Source organism: Rhinolophus hipposideros, assembly GCF_964194185.1.
Source record: "Rhinolophus hipposideros genome assembly, chromosome: X".
NCBI classification, from domain to species: domain Eukaryota; kingdom Metazoa; phylum Chordata; class Mammalia; order Chiroptera; family Rhinolophidae; genus Rhinolophus; species Rhinolophus hipposideros.
The window spans coordinates 122,519,968-122,546,754 of record NC_138046.1 but is presented as its reverse complement, the minus strand read 5'-3'; the positions used below and the strand labels follow the sequence as shown (position 1 = coordinate 122,546,754).

The 26,787-nt window shown below is 49.5% G+C and overlaps 1 protein-coding gene across 1 annotated transcript; it reads right to left on the bottom strand.

Annotated features, from left to right (window-relative positions):
• Positions 1 to 784: 784 nt before the first annotated feature.
• Positions 785 to 24,574, bottom strand: GPR143 (G protein-coupled receptor 143). Its single transcript, XM_081042223.1, has 9 exons — positions 24,217 to 24,574; positions 21,597 to 21,706; positions 20,629 to 20,723; positions 15,762 to 15,854; positions 13,338 to 13,447; positions 11,728 to 11,836; positions 10,086 to 10,203; positions 8,681 to 8,924; positions 785 to 1,175 (listed from the first exon to the last, which is right to left on the bottom strand). The coding sequence occupies exons 1-9, from the start codon at positions 24,482 to 24,484 to the stop codon at positions 1,081 to 1,083; spliced, it is 1,242 nt and encodes a 413-aa protein (XP_080898349.1). The 5' UTR covers positions 24,485 to 24,574; the 3' UTR covers positions 785 to 1,080.
• Between the last annotated feature and the right edge of the window lie 2,213 nt (positions 24,575 to 26,787).

Sequence of the window (26,787 nt, the reverse complement as noted above, 5' to 3'; positions counted from 1 at the left end):
GTTTCAGGGGAGGCTGGGAAATGGAGCCGCTGGCATCTTTGCCTCCAGAGTGGGGGTGCGGCTGTGCCCCCTCCGCTGGGGGGGTTCCTGAAACCGGGAGGGGCTTCCCGTGCTGGGTGCAGACAGCATGTCAACACAGATGAATGCATCTGCCACCCGGGAAAGCTGACAGCCCTTCACGTGTCCTTGACACTTTGGGTCAAGGTGTGTTGTCCTAGGGCAGGTCTGTCCTAATGGATGCATAACCCTAGTGCCGAGGCGGACAGTCGCCGAGTGCCCTGAAGCCATCTGCAGCCGTGCGACTCTCCAAAAGCACAAGTCCAGAAGCCTCTGGCCAGCTTTTCTAGAGCCAAAGGGAGTCCTAATCGTGATGGGAAAAGAGGTGTCACACAGCAGAGGGAGCCGTCCGCAGTGCCCTCAGAAAAGGGTCTTGCTTTTGTAAACACCTAGCTGGATTGCAGCTGCACTGTCCAATATTTTTGCCCATATTCCACAATGGGAAAATGGGAAGATGGAGACCTCGGCAAGAATCCGAGAATCAAGCAGGTTCCAAGGATTCCTGAGACTAGTTGCTGAACACAGCGCGGGGACCAGAGGCTCAATTCCTGACCCAAGCTGCCCTCGGGCGTCCTCTCGTGGTGAATGGCGGTCACGCGGCGCAGCTGCTCCGTGTGTCCCGTTCATCCCGCTGCTTGTCCGCTTTATTGCTGCCTTTTGGCATCACTACCTTCCTGGGGAGCGTTTGCTGGAGGTGTTTGGACAGAATCGAGGCCAGACCGGGGCTCAGTTATGACTTGTTTAATTCACTTTCCCAAGGACTTGGACCTGGCATTACATTGCAGTGTCTGCAGAGGCTGCTGAGATTTGGTTCTGGAAGGAATTCTTCCATCCGCATGTGCACACTCATGGGATCGTGCATCATAAAGACCAACCTCGGGAGGAAGCTCTAACATGGTCATGAGAGTGAGATTTCGAGGGACGCCACACACCCTGGCAGAGATGGGAAGGCGAGAACACAGTTCTAAAGGAGAAGAAAAGCAGAGTCTGAGGACATGAGGAAGGGACCGTGCCATGTACCCCTCACAGGTCTCCCTGGGTTTTTGGAAAAGGTTCAACCTCGTTTTTGTTGCGGGACCCACTGGCAATGTGGATTTCAACTGTGCTGGCGTCGGAACCTGGAGAGGAAAAGAGAAGAAAGTGGGATGGTGCTGACGTCCTGGAAGACGTTCCTAAGCTTCGCAGATATTCCCGGGTTTAGGAACACCGCACCACACTTCTGTGAGTGGCGGCGCAGCTGCCACACGGGCACCCACTTGGGCATCGGGCCTGGGGTTGCCTGGCCTCCTGCACTCCAGGACGTGCCCTCACGGAGGGAGACCAGCACCCTCTGTCAACCTCCTCGTGTTTTCATGGGTGATGCCACTTGGTTTCGGGGGTGGAGGTTATCAGTAGGATGACAGCCAAAGTCACTCCTGCCAAATGAGTCCCCCGGGAGGTCTGTGTAGTCACTCCAAGAACACACCTTCCTTCGGCACCTGTGGCCGTCCTTGGGGGCGGATGTCAGAATTGTTGTTTCATTCTGCAAATCGTCCAGCACACCCTCCAGAGACCCCGTTTCCCGGCCGCGCCTGATTTGTTTTCCTTCCTAGCCTCTCGCTAGCTACCTGGGGTATTATAATTGCTTGTGCTGTGCAGTATGTGTGTCTGCCAGGACAATGGAGCGCGTCACTGCACGGGAATCCGTCGGTCTTAGTCACCATCGTACCAGTGGTGCCCCCAAAGGGCACCTGGCCCACAGAACGTGCTCCATGAACAAGTCGTGAGTGGATAAGCACCGACGGACACGTGACTTGACATCCGTTGGGTGCAGCGTTTACCCATGACCTGGAGCAGGCAGACTGATGGGTATAAAGAAAAGCAGAAACAAGCACTGTTTAAAAAGCGACCTATGCAGTTTGGGAGGACATTCAGGAAGAAAAGAGAGCACATCAGTGTTATGTGCAAGAGTGCAGAGATGTGCTTGGAGCTAGTTATGGAAACCCGAGTTACAGGAAGAGCTGGCCCCACGAGCAAGGGAAACAAGCATGGTACCCCCCACCCAAGCCCCACTGTGGCCTGTGGGAGCACAGCATGCACGCCTCCCAGCGCTGGATGAGGACAAGTCTGGGAGGAGCCAGTGTGAGCAAGTCACAGCCAGGGTGATGAAGGAACTCAGAGGGCAGCGGAAGGCTGGTATCACGGCCGCGGGTCCTGGGGCCAGATCTGAGGACAGTCGCGGTTGCTGACAAGGCTGATGGGAAAAGACCTTTGCTTGGAGCCGGAACCTGCTTTTCGTGGACACTGGGCACCAGCTGTACGACTTCTAGAAGGCACTTGCAGTCCCACACCCCATTCCTGCTGGAGGGCTGGCGGTACTTCAGAAACACTTGATTGTCCCACGGTCCCCTATGGTTTCTGAGAGCCTCTTGGGCTCATGGGAACTCCCGTGCGATTCCTGACATCTTTTCAGAAAGACCCTGGAGGACATGCATTGGTGCCATGACAACCTGCTCAGATGCCAGTGCGGCTGCTGCCAAGGGCCCTGCGCCAGCCCTGCCTGCGCTTAATTCACGGGGTGCTGACAGTGGTGGTCTCAGAGGGCTCCTCCAGGAGAGAACGTGTCGGCTGAGGAAATCTCTGACAGTACAATCCAATGAGGCCGTTGGGGGCGAGCACTAATTCTCTGTTGGTGCAGCATGTGACTGTCCGACGAATATCCCTGCACGCAATGCGGGTGCCAGAGAACTCATGGTGCCCAAGAGCCACCACCCTCCCTAGCGACCTCTTTCATGTGCCTCGCAAGCCCAGGCAGCTGCTTGGGAACTGCCTGACCCTGCATGGAGCTGTGTCTTCTGCACCCTCAGCTGTTGTTGCATGGATCCCTTGAAAGCCTGAAGCTCTAGGTTGAAACCCCAAGTAGCGGGCACTGACCAGGAGCCCTAGGGAGCATGCGACACCTGGCCCTGGCGCCCCGTCAAGGTGTTGAATTTGACCGTGGTTCCCCGAAAATAAGACCTCGCCGGACAATCAGCTCGAATGCATCTTTTGGAGCAAAACTTAGTAAAATAAGTAAATAGTAAAATAAGACCGAGTCTCATATGAATTTTTGCTCCAAAAGATGCATTCGAGCTGAATGTCCGGCGAGGTCTTATTTTCGGGGAAGCACGGTAAGAGATGCTGGGCTCTCTGTGTTCTCATCCACACTCTGAGCAACTGCACCCCCTGGGGCCACCTGGAGTTACACTCCAAGGGAGGGCAAGTGACAGTGGAGAGAGTCACAGAAGACAAAGAATGGATATGATGAGAGAGAGCAAAGAAATGCGGAAGTTCAGCAGACAATTTGGGGACAGCAGCAATAATTACCAGACAGGACAGTAAAATGGGAGACCGGGAATTAAGGAGAGACAAGGAATTGTGGCAATGGCAGGCAACTGTGGGAGAAGCGAGTTGTGGGATTGGGAGACAAGGGATTGGGGGAAAACAGAACTGTGGAAAGGAAATGGGAATTCTGGGCAGAACGGAGAAGTGTGGGACAGATGGCCTCAAGGGACAGAAATGGAATTTTAGGAACACTGAGGTCCTGGACAGAGGGCAATTGCGGGAATACCAAGGGATGATTGGAGGAAAGGGAAACTGGGAAACAAAAGGAATCATGGGCGATCAATGGAATCGCAGGGAAACGGAGTGCTGTGGCAGAGAAATGGAATGTGGCTATGACAACAGAATTATGGGAACAATTACGTCACGTGTAGCCAGGGGAATCGTGGGAAATATAAGGGGTCATGTATCGGTAGGCGCATTGTGAGGAGGACAAGAGATCATAGGAGACAAAAGAAGTTGTGGGAAGGACAGAGTATCATGGGAGGGAAACAGAATTCTGGGAGAAAGGGACCGTTGTGGGGGGGATGGAATTGTGGGAAGGATAAAAGATGATGGGAATAATAAGGGACTTATGGGAACACCAAGGGATTATGGGAGGAAAGGGGAACTATGGGAAGAACAGAGGATCATGGGAGGTGATTGGAATTGTGGGAGAGAAAACGAATTCTGGGAAGGATGAGGTCACAGAGGGGATTATGGGAACACCAAGGGATTATGGGAGGAACGGGGGAGCTATGGGAAGAACAGAGGGTCATGGGAGGTGATTGGAATTGTGGGAGATAGAAGGAATTCTGGGAAGGATGAGGTCACAGAGGGGATTATGGGAACACCAAGGGATTATGGGAGGAAAGGGGGAACTATGGGAAGAACAGAGGGTCATGGGAGGTGATTGGAATTGTGGGAGATAGAAGGAATTCTGGGAAGGATGAGGTCACAGAGGGGATTATGGGAACACCAAGGGATTATGGGAGGAAAGGGGGAACTATGGGAAGAACAGAGGGTCATGGGAGGTGATTGGAATTGTGGGAGATAGAAGGAATTCTGGGAAGGATGAGGTCACAGAGGGGATTATGGGAACACCAAGGGATTATGGGAGGAAAGGGGGAACTATGGGAAGAACAGAGGGTCATGGGAGGTGATTGGAATTGTGGGAGATAGAAGGAATTCTGGGAAGGATGAGGTCACAGAGGGGATTATGGGAACACCAAGGGATTATGGGAGGAAAGGGGGAAGTATGGGAAGAACAGAGGATCATGGGAGGTGATTGGAATTGTGGGAGACAGGTAGAATTATGGGAAAATAACGGTTTTGGGGAGAGAAAAGAATTGTGGGAGTGATGAGGCATCATGGGAGAAAATAGAGTTGTGGGAGATAAGGAATTATGGGAAGGATGAGGTCACAGAGAGGGGATGATCGAACACCAAGGGAATATGGGCGGACAGGGGGAACTATGGGTAGAACAGAGGATATTGGGAGGTGATTAGAATTGAGGGGGACAAAGAATTACGGGAGGTGATTGGAATCATGGGAGATAGGAGGAATTATGGGAAAATGACGGTGATAGGAGAGAGAGGAATTGTGGGAGTGATGAGGGGTCATGGGAGAAAATAGAGTTGTGGGAAACAAAGAGTTATGGGATGGATGAAGTCATGGATAGGGGATTGTGGGAACACCAAAGGATTATGGGAGGAAAGGGGAAGTGTGGGAATGATGGCATCATGAGTGAGAAATAGAATTGTGAGAGAAACAGTACGTTCTGGGAGGAATATGGAATTGTATGAAAGACAAAGGGTCTTATGAGAGAAAGTAATCATGGGAAGGACAGGGACCATGGAAAGTAATCATGGGAAGGACAGGGACCATGGAAAGTAATCATGGGAAGGACAGGGACCATGGAAAGTAATCATGGGAAGGACAGGGGTCATGGGAGAGGCAATGGGAACTGTGAGAACTCTAAGCGTTATCAGAGGAATGGCGAGTTGTTGGAATCCCCCATAGAAGTGGAATTGTGGGAGAAACAGAGCGTTGTGAGGGAGAATGGGAGGAGAAAGGATGGTGGGAATGACGGGAATTGTGGGAAGACCGAAGTATTCGGGGAGGATCAGGGAACTATGGGAAGGGCAGAATAATGGGAGATAACAGGAATTGTGGGAGACAGCGAATATGGGAAAGGGTCATGGAGAAATGATGACCCATGCAGAATAGTGGGAGAAATACAAGTGTGGGAGAACTAGGAAGGGTGAGATCGTGGAGAGGGCTTGTGAGAACAGCAGTGGATTGCTGGAAGGATGGAGAGTTGCGGGAACGACGGTACCAGGGGATAGAATTGGAGTTCCGGGAGAGTCAGGAGTTCTGGGCACGACCAGGCCCCGTGGCCGACAAAGAGTGTGGGTAGCAGAGGGTCATGGGGAGATGGTGGCACTGCAGGAGGTCCTGGGGATTATGGGAGGCGCGGGAACTGGAGAGCAAGTGAATTGTCGGAGAGAACAGACAATTACGGGAATGCAGGGAACCGTGGCTCAGACGTCCTGCTGAAAGGACAGCTACACGTTTGACACGGAGCTTAGTGCTCATGGCACAAGGAACGGATACTCGAAGGCTTTCTGCGGTCCCCACGCTGAAAACCAGCCGGGTGTTTTAGTTTTCTCCTGTCTGTGAGCAGCACCGCTTTCCTTGACGCTGAGTCCCGAGGGAAACTCGGATGCCTCATTAGCCCTCCCCGAGGTTACAGTGACAGCTCTTGCGCCACAAGCCGTGCCTTATACTTAGCTCCTGTGTCACCAGCTTCCAATAAGCGCAACCGATGTTGCTAGGATTCAGAGAGCTGCCTTGTTATGAAATCAGTAACTAAATATTTGAGAAGACCCCTCCCAACTATTGTTTGTCCCAGCTTTATTGAGATGTCATTGACACTATCCTAACTCGTACGATGAAGAATTCTTTAAATCTCATAATTGGTTGCTCTTATTTGTCAGTTAGGCCTTTTGGAGCCATGAGCTGCTACCGATTTTCCATCAGAGCTTTGTAATTAAACATTGTCACCGACAACCGTTGGGCGCCTATTATGTGCAGCGGTCAAGCATTGGGAAGGAGTGCAAGACGGGAATGCGCAGCGGCGGCGCACACACATTCTGCTCCAAGGTAATTTCAACCAGCTCCAGTGTCATAAGGTGGGACGGGGACGGGGGGGGCCACCAGGACCTCAGGCGGGCCAGCAGGACAGGCGACGTGGCCTCCTCCCCAAGCAGCATTTGTGGGGATCAACCCACTGGTCCCAGACGGAAGCGGCCCCAATCGTGTGTCTCTTCTCGGAGAGAAGTTTCAATCTTGTTACCCAGTGTTCACAGCAAAATGTTTACTCAGAAAGACTCTTTCAAGGGGATAGCATCGGACTAGACGAGGGAGGGTAAAATTAATCACAACCACGGCAGCGACTGACACTTAATGAGAAATAAGGGTCATAGGTCTGACTATTTACTATTCTGTCTTCTGACCCGTCTTGATTAGGTCATAAATGTATCATAAATGTATCATAAATGTAATGCTTATTGTAATAGTAATTTCAGAATATAGAACAAATGATAAATTTCAGGTGTATATACATATACACACAAGTACATATTAATATAAATATAAACATATATATATGTGTATATATATATATATACAGGGGCAAGTGGACCCTGAGACATACTGACTGGAGAAGAGTTCAAGGGAATGCTAGAATTGTCCCCAGAGGGCAATGGTGATGACGGCCCAAAGACCCATGTGGGGATCTTCATAAGGGGGCTGAAGTGTCCTAAGCAGCAAAATACTGAAATCATTTAATTTCTGAATCAAATCCCTCTGAATTCTTTTCAGCATCCGGGATATACATTCCAGCAGAGGGTTACTAAACAAAGCAGTGACGATGGTACCTTAGGGACAAAGACTCACACAGCTCGAAATGCCCAGGATGAGGGCCTCCTCTGAAGGAAGAGGCAGGAGATGGGAAAGGGCTGGAACAGAGAACTCGGGTCCACGCCGCCCAACCCCAGCGCCCGCTGAGGAAAGGCAAAGCCGCCCTACGCCCCTGCACACACCCGCTCAGCGTTCTTAAGTGTCCTACTCTCTCAGTTCTCCTCTCCCTCTGTTCAGACAACCCGTGCGCTCCCATAAAATGACAGCTACCAACGACCTTTTCTCAAGGATCTGTTTGCTCGTACATTACAAATTGTCAGCTCCGTTAAAACTTCGTGGACGTCAGAGTGGTGATTTTCAAACCTTTGTTCCTCATGGGAAGATGCATTTTTGCTAAAACTAAACCTTACAAGGAACCCTAATACACACAGGGTAGGGTAGTACATTGGCAAAGATTTCTTTTGTAAGGGACAACTTGGATTGTATAAGAAATGAATGTCATCAGAACGATGACGGCTGCGTTGGCCTACATCAAACTCTGAAACAAAGCGCAGGTCTCCAAGAATCTGCATCAACTTGAACATCTAACTCTTTCGTTTTTGATTTGATTGCAGCATACCAAGGAAATTTCGTTATGGATAGCCGAGGAGCTGAAATGTAATGGTCTTTGGGTAGCTCATCTTGCCTTCTCAGGATAGTCTTCACTTAAATGAGGAGGGCGGGTGGACGTTACTCTGAGCTCCACACACACGCACTAACCTGCACGGGTGGGTGGCTCTGGGGGCTCCGTATTTGGTTCCCAACGCATTTGAGCATGCACAGTTTTCCTCACAGGTTTTCATACGAATTTTGGAACAGGATGTGAATCGTTTCCTAGGTGCCTGAAGGACCACATTAGGGTCTGCGGGGCACAGTTTGAAGATCACAGCACTGGTGTTTAAATGAAAATGACAGAAGAGCCTGCGTTGGCTGACTGGCTTCTCATCTTAAATGCCTCCAAGTTGCTGGACAAATCAAACTACACCTATTATCTACAGACATGACGTCATACCGTTCACTGCCTCACAGCAAATGGTACTGAGGGGTCTGGAGTGACAGGTAATCTCCTATTCAAAATACCATCCAGCCCCAGGGACAGCCACTTACAATTAACGTAAGGCTACAGTGCTTAATATGGCAATGAGAGGCAGCATTGAAATATTGAAAGAAGACGTGGCTGATGAAATGCACGATTAGTATCCGTGTCGGTCGGCTCTGGTAACTCCATGCACACCCAGAGAACACGGACACCGCCTCCACACATGTCACCTCCTTGTTTGAGAAAGGACCCCCAGGGGAGTCCCGGGTCCGCAGTCCCTACCTTCAGACAATATGCTCAGGGCCTCGTCAGAAGTGTGCCTGCTGACATGCAGCACCTTCCTGGAAGCGGGGCTGTCACGGGGCACACAGGAGCCGTCCTGCGTCGGGAAGGCCCGCTCGGCGGCCGAGGTCGTCATCGATTCCCACTGGATCTCCTTCCTGGGAGATTGGACGCCCAGGCCGCATCCTGTCCAGCCGTAGAAGGCCAGAGACAAGAGGAACCCTTGGGCTGGATTCAGTATGCCCTGGGCGTGGGGACAAACAGACATGGGCCGATGAGTGCCATGTGGCAGGGATGAGAGCTCCAGATGCTTATAGAGGGACAGACTCCACTCAGGAGGCCCACTGGCCGGCCTCGCTTGGAAGGGACCAGTTGGGTGGTTGGTTTGGAGCACGACAAAGATTGGCTGTAGGTGCCATATCTTCAAGGGTGCTTCCAAGTCAGAATTTGATCTAACCAAAGCTCCTGAGGTGAAGGATGAGTCCAGGTAACACCCCTCCACTTATGTGTAGTAAATACACGGGAAGCGAACCAAAGGAACCAGCTGGAACTGCAAACCACAGCACAGGAAGTTCACACTGGTCTTATTTTAAAGTCCTCGTGAATCAGATTTCCCCCAGTTCTGAAGCAACAGAAATATTAATTCTGTGTAGGGCCCCATGAATCTATCTCTCCGTGTATGTCCTCCAGCTCATGTACGTACTTTTATTATAGATGGAATATGATAAAAACATTGGGGGAAATCTTCCCATGGTGTTTCCACCTGATTATCATTTCGTGTATTTCTAGCCAATACGTTTTCATATGTGATTTATTATGTAGCTGTGTTTACCACAATTTTTATATTCTGCGTTTCTCACTCAATACTCGAGATCTGATCATTGCCCTTCTTAACATCTGCATAACATTCCATCAAGACGGAAGACCTTAATGTACCCATAACCATTCGCTTCTTTTGAATTCGGGTTGTCTCTAATGCTTTATAATTATGCATAACGTTACAAGGAATACCTTCATCCCTATGGCGTTTCCATAGTCTGAAGTATTTCTTCACGATAAATTCCCTGACAGCTGAGTCTGCCTGAAAGGTTTGACACTGCCCAATTGATTGACCAGAATAGTCCCCATTTAATGTTCCCCACAATGAATAACAGTAGCAGCTGGTGTACTCCGGCCAGAGGTAACTAGTCCAGGAAACTATTCAACTCATTTCAAATCAATATAGTTTTAAATATTAGGTTGGTGCAAAAGTCATTGCAGTTTAAAAGGTTAAAAACAATGGCAAAAACCGCAATTACTTTCACAGCAACCTAAGAACAAGACATTATATTTCTGAGTGGGTTTTTTTTTTCCTTCTGACTTTTTTGTGTGTTTTTTCCAAAATGAAAAGTTAAAATTGACCTACCATAATAAACCACGTGGTCTTGGCTGCATTTCTGACATGTTTCAAAGAGCTCCCATTGATATCTGGTTGCATCTCAAGGTAGAATAAAAGGCTCTCATTGATGATGTTTGACAGCCAACTGTTAGAAAGAAAACGGCCCACGGGTCAAGAGAACAGGCAGCAGATTCATTTTTCTAAAGGCTGGGACTCATGGAATGTGTCTACCAAGAGCTAAAAGCTATGGAGGGGTGGCCATTCAGCAACAAGGAGGAACCAGCACATTGAGAACCTGATGTAAAAGTAAATGTCTGGGGCGGCCGGATGGCTCAGTTGGTTAGAGCGCAAGCTCTTAACAACAAGGTTGCTGGTTCGATTCCCACATGGGATAGTGGGCTGCGCCCCCTGCAACTAATAATTGAAAATGGAGACTGGACTTGGAGCTGAGCTGCGCCCTCCACAACTAAATTAAAGGACAATGACTTGGAGCTGATGGGCCCTGGAGAAACACACTGTCCCCCAGTGTTCCCCAATTAAAAAAAAAAAAGTAAATGTCTAATGCTGTACACCTGCAAGTAAAGTCAATAACATTATAGTAACTATGGATAGTGCCACATAGTGCCAGATGGGTAATAGACTTATTGGAGTAATCACTTTGTAAAGTATATCAATGTCTAATCATTATGTTGTCTTATACATCCAAAACTGAAAAAACACACACACACACACACACAAAACAGACTTTGGAGTTAAAAAAAAAACACAATTCGATGTAAGAGACATGACTCTTTCTGCCAATCTAAGGCAGAGACCGACAAATCCTTCCAGTGGTAACACAACCTCAGGTATAAGGTTCTAGCACTACACCCAATAACCCAGAATTCGGTCTTCATTTGATGAGTAACCTAAAGTTTTGATGGAGACCAAAGCAAATCTTGTCTTGACATTTTATGTTCGAATTTTTGGTGTTCTTGTAGGTAGGCCAGCGAAGTTTGAAACAGCAAGTTCAGTGCGTTTCTAGAGAGAGATCAGCTTCGTCTCTCCTAGGAGAATGTCCAAACCTCCTCGTATCAGGTAAATTATTAACACCACGAAGGCGTGCCCCGTCTAGCCAAGTATCGCTTCACAGCAGCGAAGGGTTTTCTGATTCCAATCTGTTTTGCATGGGTTACAGGTCTATTTTCAAGGCATCCACTTGAAACGGGGGGGAAACTGAGAGAGAAATTGCTCTCTACTCTTCTGGCCTGCGCTCCGAGTCATCACACCAAAGACGTGCCCTCGGCCTCGTTCTGTCCTGGTGTCAAGACTGATGCAAATCGTTGGATTTAAGAGGTACGATCAAGTGCTTTATTTCCATGTGAACCCTGGCAGTGGGACAAAACACCGGCTGCATATGGCTGGGACGTATGGAAGTTAAACTTGGTTCTTTTTGTTCTGAGGGCTTTAAATATAATTTCAGGAGATCTGACTCACTTTCCAGAGGTTCATGGATTTAGACTTCCCTTCCTGTCTCACATGCATTTCCTCAAAGGGCTCCTAGCAGAGTTTCAGAGATTTCCTTTCCAAAGACTTCCCTTTGGAACTTTCAGGTCACGCTTGGAAGAGCAAAATGGCAAGGTGTTTGCCTATCCCTTCCCAGGGACAATTAAGAAAAATAGAAGGTTACCAGGTAACGAAAACCAGCATTATTTTAAAAAACCGGATCTTGATCATGGCGCCCATCCGTCTCTCGTTCTCTGTGTAAATGCCTTGTCGTGCTTTCAGTAAGGAGGCCACTGTGGAGAACAAAGGGGAACCGCATGTCATGTTCACTAATGCCACTGAGTGAGTGACAGGGAAGGGAATCAAAGCAGTCACGAGCCTGTGAGCAGAGCCAGGAAAGCATGGAGCACGGCAAGACACGGCCCCGCTCTCCTCACAGCGCCCACGCTGGCGTTCCCGTAGACTCAAGGGAATATATATATATTTTTTTTTTTGGGGGGGGGGAATATACTTTTTAAACTTTTACATTGAAACAAGTTTAGATTTACATAAGATTTGCAAATCTAGTACAGGGAGTTCCTGTATACTTATACCCAGCTTCCTCCAAAAGTAACATCTTACACAACCGTTTGCCACCTTTGTCACAATGACAAAAACATGGGAACAGTACTATTGATTAAACTCAGGATTTTATTTGGATTTTACTAGCTCAGGAACTAAATTTTTAAAGGTTTATATTTTCTGTTCTAAAAATAATGCACACTTGCTCTTTTAAAATGTTGCAAGATTTAAAATGTCACCTATACACGTGGTGGAAAATATTAAAAAGTTTAGAGAAGAATGAAAGACCCACGGTCCACCCAGCCACAACCACTGTTAACATCTGTGTCTTTTTGGCGTCTCTTTTCTATAAGTCATTTTCATTTGTTTGGTGTAATCAAATCACTATTTGTAATGCAATTTTGTTTTTTAAAAATGCTATATTTAATCCCCCATTTTTCAACGTACATGTGAAAAGAGTGATCTCAAGAGCCTCAATGATTTCCTGTTCTCAGCGGTAGAGTATGCTAAATGTTTAAAGTTCTACAATCATCAGCTGATCCTCAAGCGACCTTCCTCACTCTCATTCTGCCCTTGAGAGGTTCATGCAGCTCGAGGAGGTGGGAGACGTACGTGCTCCAGGTCACGCTTCCTTGAGGATGGGGTAGGGGCTGGAATGCAGGTCCCAGCCTCAACCCAGAGGTCTTTCCGGTGCATTCTGCTGACTTACAACATCCCTCTTTATCCAGTCCTTACCATTGCATTTGACTAATTTCCTGTGCTCTGTTTCCTGTTTCCTGCCCCACTGAGAAAAGACACAGGCCAAGGACATTGTGGGAGTACGAGGCCCACGACTCTTTGCTCCATAGTGCATGGGTTTACCCCTCCCCTTTCCTCTCCTTCTGCTCCTGTCTCATCTCCACCGTTTTCCAAGGCCACTCCTGAGGCTGCCAAGGCATGCCAAGGGCAGACCCAGCATGGCCCAGACGTAAGTGAAAAGTCTTCTGGGGCTGGCCTTCACCTAACAAACGTTGCCCAAGAACGGGTGTAGCCCAGAACCAAGTCAGCTTGCTCACTTGCATTCATTAAACCTGCTCACTTTCTCCAACCGTGGCCCTCTTACGTCTCTGGAAGATGACACGTGAGGTCAGTTGTCCTAGATCATTCCAGAAGGACAGTGCATGTCATTATCTGAGCCCAAGGCATGGGGCCGTCCTCATGGCCATACGCCTGGAGAACTTCCCTAGTCTTTACCTGCAGTCAGTGTCTTTCGGAACAGGATGGGGTTGGCCACGAGGACAAGCAGCAGTGGCAAGTACGTGGTGACGTAGTGGGGGATGGCGTGATCCAGGCCCCGCTCACACCTGAGGGAGGAAAAGCAAGTCATTCTCGAAAACACAGCTTTGCCTAAAATACGCCTACTTATCTGGAAGCTGAGATAAGAGGACAAAAGCAAGCTACTCCTGACTCTGCCCAAAGGAAATCTGACTTATGTCTCATGTCTGTGAACAAGCAACAAATCACAGAAGGGTAAGGGCGATCAATCATGTTTCCATTTCCAAATGAGAGGACCTGAAGGCATTCCACAGGGGTGGGGGGCAGCTTTTACAGTCCCCTGCTGGGAAAAGGAAGACCCTGGGATGATGGATCTCCGGCCCCCGGTCTCTTCAAGGGAAAAACACACAGTTCAAGTAAGACAGACACTCAATGAACTAGTTGGTTTGGAGCACTTTACTGGCTATGCCTGGCCAATACCACAAATAGATTCAGTTCCTCTTCTTGAGCAACTCAACTACCCAAGCTTCATATTTCAAAGGACGCTTGGTCTCATGGTGAATGATAACGATCACGACAGTGGTTCTGCTCAGGGAGAAGGACCACGATTTCTATGATGGGTCAGGGTAACCATCGGTCACATAGGACACGGAGGAGTGCCACACACAGGTATTGGTCAAGGTAGGAACTGTCAGCTAAGAAATACAGACTGTAGAAGAAAAATGCCCAAGAGGAAGAGAGAATCAAGAGAAAGGGGAGAGAGGACTGCTCAGGCTGGACCCAAGAAGGAGGTGGAACAGCCCCTGTGGCCACAGAAGGGGGAGTGGCAACAACCAGGCACTCTCCTTTTGATGCTCTTAAGTATGGAATGATCAAACTGGAAGGGGGACCGTGGCAGGAAATGCCAAAAATCCCACAGGGGAAATGCAAGGCCCGTCTTTTCTTGCCACAAGGAGGATTACAATACCACCCAAGGACGCCCCCTTCTTTTGAACAGAAACTCTCCTCAGCTGAGCAGGCTAAAATGTGGTCTGGAAAGGCTTGAGGGGAGAAGGGAAACTGGCAGAGGAAGAGACACCCTTGCAGAGACTGAAGGTAAATGCACCTGAGAGAGTGGGGATGGCAGCTTGAAGGGTGCCAGCGCTCTAGGTCATGGGGGCTGCGGTTGGAGAGATGCTTAACGATGAAGGTGCCTGAAAGGAGCTATGGGGGCACCTTGGGAGCCCTGAGCAACGGCTCCCTCACGCTCAGCTCTGTCTTTTCTAGGAGATTCCAGGAGCCACAGGTGAAGGTGAGGGATAAAAATTCCCTTTCTGCTGAAGTGCATCCCATTTTAACAGCCGCCGACACTGTATGTGTCCTTCTAAAGTTCCTGGGGAGAGCAGGCTGTATGGGTGAAGTTACACAGAGCTCTGTACGTGTCCAACACAGCGAGGCAACACCGATTTGGACACATCTAATTGAGTCACTGCAGGAAATCGAAAGAGAAAGGAGAGAAAGTCTGCACTGCAGGGCAGCAAACTTTGTAAGGGGACAGATAGTCAATATTGTATGTTTCATGAGCCACACAGCCTCTGCCGAAGCTATGCAACTCTGACGTCGTAATGCGAACGCAGCCACACATGCTCCAGAAACAAATGGATGTGGCTGTGTTCCAATAAAACTTTATTTACACAAATGGGCGGAGGGCCGGATGTGTCCCGAGGGCTGCTCTGTGCTGATGCCTAGTCTACGTAAGGTCAGCCTCAGGTCACAAAGAGACACTGTCCAAACTCTGATTTTCAGTTTCCTATTGGAAGTTAGAGGATATATACTTGGAGAGACCTTGAGGCTTTACAGACGGTTGCACAGATGGAATTTTAAACTTGAAAGCACGCCTGGGACAATTTCAGAAGCCACATCTCCCTGTAGCTGTGTTCAGGATGGCCGAGAGCATCGGCTGGAAGAGAAGTGAGAAAGTGTAGCCACGAGAGGCTTAGACTGAGCCCTTCTAAGAGTGACCCTTTGATTCTGCCACACCGTCTCGTGCTGTTTCTTCGAACGTTAAACTCACCTGCTCATCCCGAGGAAACTGGTCTGAAGAATACAAAGGAAAGCGTGGGCATGACAAAGCTGTATCCACGTGGAGGAGAGCGTGCCCAAAGCCTTGCACACACACTGCTGCAGAGGAGACCAACCTCACGGTGTGCAGACGTACTGTGTGCTCAGCCACCCACCCACACCCACGTGAAAGGCAGAGGTGGGAGAATGCACAAAGGTGCAAGGTATTGCCGTGAGCACTGGGGGCCCATGAGCACCAAGACAATGGGCTGACCTGCAGGTGCCCGGGCCATGCATTTCCTGGGGGAACACACACCGGGGGGAGGGACTGGGCAAGCCGCGTTGTGGGGGGTTCTGGCTTACCTGGACACAGAAGGGTAGTAGAGCATGAGGACGCCCTCCGTGCAGAGCAGGGCAGCCAGGCCCCAGGCCATGATATGGTACAGCACGATGGTGCTAGGAGACAAGCAGATGGTGCTAGGAGACAAGTCCCGGCCAGGACTGAGAAGGACTTCCCATGACAGAAACCACCAGACCGGCTCCCACACTCCAGGAGAGTCAGGAAAATACACTCAAAGAGCTGCCTTCCTTTGCCTCTGAGGTTTGTTTCTAATTGAGGTGAAATTCATAGAACACAAAATGAACCATGTAAAGTGCACAGCTCAGTGGCATTTACTAAGCATAGTCATAATGTGCGGCCACGACCTCAACCCAGTCCCAAACCGGCTGCGTCACCCCAAAAGGAAACCCTGTACTCACACCCAGCCCTTGGTAACCACAAATGCACTCTCTGTCTCAGTGGATTTCATCGAAATGGAACCATACACTGTGTGGCCTTTGGGTCTGGCTCCCTTCCCACAACATAAGGCTTTCAGAGTTGAAGGGATCGAAGCGCTGGTACTTAGTAAGTCCTCACAAGTGCCCAGCTCACCTGATAAGCAAGGCGCTCCTATCCCCAGTCCTTCCCTAATCCCCCCACCCCTGTACCTAATGTGCAAGCGTCTTAGCGCTCAGTGCAAACCAAGGTCTCGGAAGAAGTGGGTGGTTACAGGATGTTTCCAGAGGGCAGGCAGCCTTCTGTGCCTGCCTCCCACCTCTGCACTGTTCCTAAACAGTTATCACGCCCGGACAATCTATCACTCATCTCTATTCCCACACACCCCACCCTGTTCCCCCAAAGGAGTCAAGGCAGCCCAGCCCGCCTTGCCTTGCGGAGGGGGTCTGACTGTTCCAATGCAGTGTTTAATTGGCCTCCTCTGAAGGATGGGCCGGGAGCTCCATCAGAGGTGGCACTGTCACTCAAAGATCGATCAGACTCCTGGCAAACAAGAGTGCACCCCCCAACGCATCGGGATTTTAACTCTGAAGACCAGCTGTGCAGACAAAGGGAGCAGTCAGGGATCAGAGTGAAAGGACACCCTTCTACACAGAGCCCAGGAAAGAGAAAGAGACAGCATCAAAGGAACGAGCTTCAGGGAGAAGAAACATTTTGCAGTGGCTCTCTGGGACGCCGCAGACCAATGCTTCCAGCGTGTTTTGCTTCCCACATCATAACCAGTTCTGGGGCAGCTTCCCAGCGTCTGGTTTGGGAGTGCGTGGAGTGTGTCTTGTTCAGAAGCTCGAGGCTTTGCATGAGACTCAGAAAACGACCCAGCAGCTTTCTGCAAGGGCTGGGCTGCTGAATAGAGCAGTCTCCACATTCCAGACAGGAATCTTGGATTGCAGGGTGGTACTGAGCTGGGAGAGAGAGCAGGTGGTGGCGGGTGGGGAGGAGGCTAGGAAGGAAGCTCGTCCACGCCTGGTCAGCGGTTCCCTGGCCCTGAATGGCCACGAGGGATCTAGGCCAGGTCACACAGGCTATAGCCACTTCAATCTCTGGTACAGCCCGAAACCCACCCCAGGGCCTGAGTCTGAACTCCACTGTGGCCACGAGCTGGAGCAGCCCAGGGCTGAAGACCTTCATCCCCTTTTTCCGACCCCTAGAAGGTCCTCCCAGACGCCCTTTTCTCTCCCACTTTCATTTTCTTAGAGCAAGTACTGTCTTCGATGGAGGGCATTTCCCAGGGTCTCCAGAACCTTCTGGTATTATTAAGCCTGTGTATCCCACAACGGGAACCAAAGTAGCAGTTTAAATGTTAACTGTATAATGACATTTCCTAGGACTAGGATGAAAGGTAAAAATTCTCCCATGCCAAAGAACACAGCTAAAGACAGGAAGGGTCTGGAAGGACATGTGGAGTTTAATCCAGCCGTCCCTGCAAAGCTTGGGCCCCTGCCCTGGCATTCCTGGGACCCCTCCCCACCAGCCGCAGTCTCTCAATTGCCACCTGCAGAACAACTCCACCCTGCCCTTCCCGTGCCCCTGGGAGGCTTCTGCCTGTTTTGCACCCTTGGAGTTTGCCTCCTGCGTGATGGGTGGGTCCTCGGAACCCACTGTCTGCCCGCACCCTCGAGTCTCTGCGTTCTAGCTCCAGCGGTTTGTCTATCCGCATGCTGAGTTCCCAAATGAGTCCCAAACACTCTCCTGGGTGTGAAGAGGGCTCTGGACTGCCTGTGCTGGCTTCTCAGGGTTCTGCCTGTCCTGCAGGTTCCACGCAGCTGTCAGGCCGCCCGTTCCACCCCCCAGGGGTGGGGGAGGAGCAGTGCATCCTCCTAAGACAGTCTGAGGCATGCATTTGCTCCAGCTTCCTTTTGGTGCCCCAAGGCTCGTCTTTTCTCCATGACTGGTGGTCTGCCGACCTCTAGTTGCGTCATAGCTCTGACCCCTCCATAACTGAGCGAGAGAGCCATCAGACAAGGACAGACATTCGCACTGGGCATCGGGAACAAGGCCTTCTTATGCTCCTCGCTGCCCACCCAAAAACGTTCTCCATTTTTTCCCTTAGTAACATAACCTGCATGGCATGCAGAGCAGCAGCGTGCTTGGCCGACCGCTATATTTTCTACCTCCTCTTGCAGCTCAGTGTGGCCATGAAACTAAGTTCTGGCCAATCTTGTGAAAGTGGAATTGTTGTGTGAAACTCTCACGGAGGCTGCCTAAAGGGAAACCTCTTTTGCATTGCTCCCTTCCTCTTTCCTGCTGCCTGGAATGCAGATGTGATAGCTGGAGCTGCTGCAGCTATTTTGGGCCATCACACCTTGAGGATGGAAGTCAGACAACAGGATGGTGGAGCAGGAAGGTAGAAGGAGCTTGGGTCTCTGATGTCCATCACGAGGCCTGAATTGCCTAGCTTTGGCCTCTTTTAGTATGATAGAGAAATTCCTATCCTGTTGAAATCATTATTATTTTTTGTATCCAAATCTAATCCTCACTGATACACCTGATTGGCTACCTTTGACCTCAACTCTCTTCCCTAGAGAATTTTCAGAGATATCTAGGTTCTATACAAATGTGCAAGAGTTTGTATGAAGTACATAAAAAAGTAAAAAGATGGAACGAGCACAAAAATGAAGGAAGCATTAAACTTCAGGCCAGAGAGACCAAAGTTGAAGATGTGATGTAGAGAAGGAAGAGCAATGACTTCAGAGCAGGGATCTGCTAAGACCGCCCAATGGGTTCTCTTGGCCTGAAGATGATCCTTATTCAATTAGTGTGTTGGTTTTAAAAGTGAGGTTATTCAACGAATTGGGCTGAGACAACCAGCTACGTACACACAAAAGAAAAGGAAAAGGGGACCTTTTCCTCACCTACACACAAAAATTAATCCAAAATGGACCACAAACCTCAAACTGCTGAAACCATCAAACTCTTAGAAGAAAATACAGGTATAAATCTTTGTGACCTTGAGTAAGAGGCAAGGAATGGGAGAAAAATATTTGTAAATCCTATGTATAATAAGGTACTTGCAACGACAATATGTAAAGAACTCCTACGGTTCAACAATGAAAAGACAGCCCAATTAAAAAATGGGCAAAAAAATTGATTAGACATTTTTCCAAAGAAGGTACACAAGTGGCTAATAAGTATGTGAGAAGATGCTAAACATCAGTAGCCATAAGGGAAATCACTCCACATACACTAGGATGGCTAAAATTTTAAACCGCCCCCCCCCAAATACACAGAAAATAACGAGTGGTGTTCATGAGGATGTGGAGAAACTGGAACCATGACACATGACCAGTGAGCACGTGAAATGGTATAGCCCCATCTCAGCGGTTAGGCAGCATCTTACAAGGTGGAGTTATTCTGTGGCCTAGGAATTCAACTCCTAGTTATACACCCGTGAGCAAATGATGAACACACACGTGCACACAAACACGTACACAAATGTTCTTTGCACCATTATTCCTCGTACCCCAAAAAGTGAAAACACCCTAAACGTCCCTCAACTGATAAACGGAGCAAATGTGGTATTGCATACCGTGGACTATTATGTAGCAACGACCAGGAATGAAGTCCCGATGTTTAGCTACAATGAAGTCCCAAGGTTTATCGACAACATGGATAAATCTTGAACGTGTTTAAGAAGCCAAACACAAAAGGTCACACGTGGTATGATTCCATGTACAGGAAATGTGCAGAACAGGCACGTCTAGCGACAGAAATCTGATTAGTCGTTGCCAGAGACTGAGGAGAAGGGGAGGATGGACAGTGACTAATAACTAGTACAGACATTTCGGGGGGATGATTAAAATGTGCTCAAACTAGAGGATGTGATGGCTGCACAATTCTGTGACTATACTAAAGACAACGGATTTTATACATTTAAATGGGTGGATTTTATAAAGCTGGTTTTCAAACAAGCAAGCAGGGCTCCCCCCAACGGGGATCTGATTGAAGTGGACAGTGAACTCCGTGCGGGACAAGTACTTGTGGACTTGGAGCCCGAAGACCCGGACACTCTTGCTTCTGTCTGTCACGTAGGTTGTCTGTGTCTCTGTCCCCTCAGCACTCGTGCCCATGCCAGCTATCGTCGGCGCCCAGCGCTCAAGCACCACCCATAACCATTTACACACGTTCTCACGGTTACAGCCATGCCAATTCTTGCTTTAGTACTGGGCCAGTTCCAAATATGTCATTTATCGAATGACTCGTTTTCAGGGTCCTAAATCCTTGGCATTTTGATTCTGCCTTTGGCTTCTTATAAAAAGGAGTTGCTGTGGATGTGTCTGGGTGGAGAAGCCAACTGACAGATGCTGAGGGACAGTGTGTGCCACCCTGAAAAGCCTTTGCAGACCTTCCTTCCAACAAGGGAGCCGGGCAGGCCGCCCTGCTCGGTCCTCTGCCTACCTCACACCTGCCGATCTCCGGATCACCAGGTAGACGTCCACCGCGTAGCAAAACAGCCACCAGAAGCAGGCACTGTACAACAGCTGGATCCACAGCTGTAATCGGGAAGAGCCGGCATCAGAAACCCTGGCGACAGGCACCAGACTGCCCCCACGTGTGAGGTGAGCGGGCAGATGTCAGGAGGCAGCCGGGCAAGCCTCCGGAGACACCGGGGCACCTGGGAAACCATGGGCCGATGTGGACGCTCACAGGTGTGTGGCTCTGTCCTCTGTCTGCTCAGCTGACTGCACAGGCGAGCCCTGCCTGCTGGTGGTCCAGTACACACGGGGGAGCCACGTCACGGGGAGTGCGGCTTAAACCGGCGGGACGGCTCCCAGGGTCTTTGAACTAGACGCTGTTGTGCTGAGAACCAAGGAGTGTGGACAGGCCGAGACTCAGAAAGACCTTCCCAGTAGAAGGGGAGGGGAGGGGCTGCGTAGGCCAGAGGGGCCACACGCCCGAGGACGCCTGAGACAGATGGCCCGTCAGGCCAGGGCACTGAGGGGCGAGGGGGAGAAGCTGTCAGTCCTGCTATGGACCGACCTTGGGATCATTCAGTGGGCTGTTAACGTGGTGCACAGAGAAATATGTAGATTGCATTCAGTAAAATACAGCCAATAAGTCATTCACTTTCTTTCCTTTTGTTTTTAGCCAGCTGGTTCTGATTGTGGAGCAGTCTGAGGTAAGGACTGGATTGTATATATTTGCTTAAGACTCGGAGGAGAGAGAAACCACACTAAATGACAGAGGGCCCCCACCCTGGGTTCCTGATCAGTAGGTCTGGGGAGGGTGGAGGAGGCACTCTGAGAATTTGCACTTGGAACAAACTCCAGTGGGTGGGTTGCTGGGGTGGGACCTCCCTTTGAGGACCTCAGCATAACAGGAGCACAGGGCGGGAGAGGGGAGTGAACAAAGGGAAGCGTACTCACTGCACTCCCCACGCAGAAGGCGGCAGGCCAAATATCTGTCCCGTTCACCTGGGAGACGTTTTCAACGAAATCGGGGAATCCTAACCACGCCACAGACCGCACTACGATACCTAAGCAAGAATTAGATGATACGTTGTATCTGGTCCTAATCTGGATCTAAAGCTAACTTGTAAAACACTATAAAAATGATGGATGGATGGATGGATGGATGGATGGATGGATGGATGGACACAAAAGAGGGAGGGAAGGAAGAAACACCATATTGGTGTGTGCAAACAGAGGGGAAAAAAATAAGACTGAGTTACTCAGAAAATAACTACTATGGTGGCAAAGCTGTCCCAGGCATTTTGATTTCTAGTGAATCCATCATAAACCATAATCGTGTCTCTATAGTTTGTGTTTCTTTTAAGAAGTGATTATGTGAATAACAATCAGTACTTCTTGGCTGTAATTTTAATGTCCTTAACTCCTCTTCATACAAAAAAAGAATGATTGAAAAAGCACAATTCTGAAGTTTAAAAAGACAGTTCTTTCATTCTTTTAAAAAATACATTTAAGGGGTGTCCGTTTAGCTCAGCTGGTTAGAGTGCAGCGCTCTTAACAACAAGGTTGCCGGTTCGATCCCCACATGGGCCAGTGTGAGCTGCGCCCTCCACAACTAGACTGAAACAACTACTTAACTTGGAGCTGATGGGTCCTTGAAAAACACAAATAAATAAAAGTTTAAAAAAACATATTTAAGGGGCCGGCCCGGTGGCGCAGGCGGTTAGAGCTCCGTGCTCCTAACTCTGAAGGCTGCGGGTTCGATTCCCACATGGGCCAGTGGGCTCTCAACAAAAAACAAAAAACAAAACAAAAAAAAACATATTTAAGATTTTCACTTGATAATTCATCCTTGATACTTTGTTTTTGACATTTGTTATTTGTGAGTTTTTCTTCCTATTAGACCCAGATACTGAATTCTCCTCTAAACAGCACACACGATTAAGGTGCATATTAAGGTTCTTTGTTGTGTAATGCAGTACTTTTTGGTTAAGCATACACTGTGATATACAGCCAAAGAGGAACTGTAAACAGCACAAACTTATGTACTAGTGTACCTAGTATATTGTGTAATACACAAGTAAATATATATTGTGCAATATACTAAAATATACACTAAACGTGAACCATAAATACTAAAAAGCTTAAAATAAATCTCATTATCAAGCCACTGCTAACACAAATACTACTTTAGTTCTATACAGTGCCTTATCATTTTCAGCATATAGCACTCCTCTGTACTCAGTCAACAGCCTGTGAGGTAGGCCTCCACATTTCTTATTTTTCAGGCAGGGGGTCCGGTCACCAAACTGTGTGGACCTCTGCTTCTGCTCACCTTCCCACAACATCCCCCACCTCTCTTCTAACGGTGAAAGAACATGCAAATATTATTTCACTGAGTCTCAAAACATGTTTGGGTGCATCTTTATTTCCAGATATTCAAATTGCAGGAACTAAATGACTGTTAATACACTTTTCCAAAGTGAGTTAGCAGAATGGAGGAGAAACTCGTTTTTGATTTAATTATCCTGCCCCAAAATGATTCTCATAGAAAGGAAGTCCTACTCCCTCAAGTCTGAGAAAGCTTAGAGGTCTCTAAAAAGTGCCATGCTATAGTTTAAAGACTGATTGGCAAAGTTTCTGTAAGAGCCAAAGAGTAAATACCGGGGGGTACCAAACAAAAAGTGTATGTGAGTGGGCACTTTGGTCAACGTGGCTCAAGCAGTCGTTTGCCGTGATCAGAAGTGTCTGGACGCTGATAGGAACCCCTCTGAGCACCTCTTGTCATTGCAGAAGTCACACGGGACTTGTATTCATCGTTTGTTATCAGTGTCTATTGACTATTACAATTTTAATAGTTTTCCTTTCCTAAAATGTGTATACATTTTGTTGGCACCTGTGTATTTTAGGCTTTATGGGGCATACTTTCTCTGTCAACATTCAGCATTGTCAGAGGGCCATGACTGCCCCAGACCATGGGCGAATGCATAGGCCGGGCTGTGTTCCCACAAAACTGCCCTTACGGACACTGGCATTTAAATCTCATGGACTATTTACATGCTGGGGAATACTTTATTATTTTTCTTAAAAATATTTGAAAATATAAAACCGTTCTTATTCTTAGTTCATGGCCCACAGAAAGCAGGCAGCAGGCAGAATCTTGGCCTGCAGTTGCCTACCAGTGGTATAAAACCCAAATCTGGAGAAGAAACACACACACAGACACACACCTGCTATTCTCTCCCTGGTGGGATAACGATGCATCCATTCTGTTTTCTGGGTTTGGCCTAACTGCACTCAAGTTTCTCTAGTAAACGTGCAATAGCAAAGCCTATGAACTGGTTTTCTAGAAACAAATGTCCCTGGGACTTAACTTTCTGCAGAGTCCCCTAGTCTCCCTGTCGGGTCCCTGGGCAGCCACCTGTGGTTCTCCTCTGTCTGTGCTCCGAATATGCACCCGCCCGGGCCCACCCGCGGCCCACGCGCCCCGACCCAGGCCCGGAGCAGAGCACGCCCCGCGCGCCGCGCGCCCCTCGCCGTGCACGGAGCGGGCCACCCCGGAGCCGTGCGCCCTTACCCAGGCAGCCGAGCACGTCGCAGGCGGCCACCGCGCGCAGGACTCGGCTGGAAGGCGGCACGCGGGCAGAGGCCCGCGGGGATGTCCAGGGCGCCCCGGGGCCCGCGGGCCGGCGGCCGGGCAGCAGCTGCAGGAGGCCGAGCGCCAGGCGGAGCGCGCCGCTGCCCAGACACAGCGCGTGGAACGCTCGCGGCTGGAAGCTCAGCACCAGCTGGGTGGCGGCGTCCCGCGTGGGGCAGCAGAAGGTCCCCAGGCGCGGGGAGGCCATGGCTGTGCTCGGGGACGCGTCCCACGTCTGCCAGGACCCCGCCGGCCGGCCTGGGTCATGTGCTGGGCCGACTGGGAGGGGGCCATCATGTGCCCGGGGCCTCCCCCCCCAGCCCCCGCCCCCGCCCCAATCCCTGGTCGGTGCACAAAAGGCGCCAGGCGCGGTGGGGGCTGAGCGCCCTCTGCAACCGCCACGAGGCCTCACGAGGGTGACGCTCGGGGGCGAGGGGCGGGGTGCGGGTGGAAGCGCTGCAGCCTGGAGGTCAGTGTCCCCCCTCCCCCGTTCACTGAGCCTCCTCGGTGGCTGGATTCTCCAACACTGCCATCTCAACCCATCCTCCGGGAAAGCAGGCGTCCTGGGCCAGACCTTTCCCGATTGCGACCTTGACATCCCTAATGTAAGGCGTCGCAGACACCACAACGCGTTCATAAACTGTGACGGGTGTCATTGGCGTTAAAATAGTGCTTTTTTATGTTCCCTCTCCCAAACGGAAACCCAGTGAGGCAGGGTTTTCATTTAAGATCAACAAATAAATCTTAAAGAAAGGGGAACCTGCTTGGTCTAACCAGACACACACACACAGACACACACACACACACACACATTTTGCACCTTCCCTTTCAATCATGCTTTATTCAAAATGCATAAAAGTTTCCAAGTTATGTCAATACTAACGATAATCATAAACCTACGGAGTCAAGTTTTTTAAAAAAGCTCTTCAAGGTTAAAAATAGAAGATTTGCCTGCAGGTTATGGCTTTACCAACCAAACCTTTATTTTTAGAAAAACAACCAAAAAAGCCAGCTCTTTCAGATGAATCATTATCAATAAACCTAATCGGCCCATTGGCAACCCCAAAGCAGACACCCTTTGACCTGCCCCCCCCCCCCAGTCAATGGACCCCCTCTAGGTTTTTTCCCATCAACCAAAGGGAGGGTGTCCCCACTGTTCTCAGCCGTCTCTCCTTAAACATTTAAATGCAAACGCTTCTGTGCCCTCCCACCCCTGCGGCTCATCTATAATACATTCCACCATGGCTTTGGACGTGCTGAGGCTGCTGAGCTGGGGCTCAGCGCCTGCGCGTTCTCCCTGAAGACCAGGGGACTGGGCTTCCTGTCGGCCCCAGGGAAGCCAGGCAGGCGCTGCCCTGCCAGATGGGAAGCAGAGCCTGGAACAAAGGGCTGCCAACCCCGCCACTTCAAAAGGACCCAAGCCGGCCAGTCTGTAAGCGGGGCAGCTGCTTTGATTAGAAGTCCAGAACAGACTGACATTGTCAAAACCTTCACTGCTCTTCCATATTACACGCTTGTGAAACAGTAGAAAACATCGTGGAAGTGCTCTCCCCAGTGTTAATTTGTCTGTCCTTTAGAAAGCGTGAGTCCTGCTACCCACTTTGGACAGTCAATCTCCCCTTGCCTTCTTTGCGCTTGGAAAGCAGAGGGCTGCTTGTGGAGGCCAGTGTCTGGAAGGAGAGTAAAAGATAAAAATGAAAAACCCACCAGCCGATCCAGGCAAAAATGGCACTGTATTTCTTTCATCTCTGCTTTATGCCCAAGCTGCACCTATGCAACTCCCTGCTTCCTATGTGCAAACCTGCAGGCGCTGGATGACTGGGGTGCCCAGTGTTCAAGGTCACGGCTCCCAGACGGTCAGTGGTGAGAAATGCCTTGGGGAGGAAGTTGATACCAATGAGATTCCTCGGCTGGAAGGGCTTGGATGCTTTGCTGCAAATGGGCCTCAGAGCAAACATGCAAAAAGGATGGCTGGAAGACTACATTTCTTAACGGTCAAAAAAGCAAGAGAGAACTTGAAATTAGTAGAAATAAAGCTGCGATGACAGAAACTTTTTCGTGAAATGGTGCAACTACAGTGTGCAAAAAAGGAAACAGGTAAAGCACATGCATGCACAGACACACTTGAGGGCAGAAATATCTGGAAGTATCACGGTTGTGAGCACAGCCAAAGCAGGTGAGTATGAACGCTGAGGTATCTCTGCAGTAACCATCAGAGCCTATAAGTATATAAAGTTCCTTTTTCCATCCACTCCCTGGGCCTCTCCCTCCCTCCCAGTTTAGCGCCTGACTTCCATCTTGCATTTTCACAGACTGGGCTACCCAGGAAGTGCCCTGATGTCTTGGCTTTCCCTTCGCTCCACAGTTCACAATTTGCCCACCATTCCCACTTGGTCAGATCCACTCACCTCTGGGAGACGCTCAGGGGTTTTCTCTCCCAGGCAACTTACTTTTCAGTCAGCCCTGACATTCAGATGTCTCAGCCGAAAGGCTTGAGTTCTTGGTGAGACC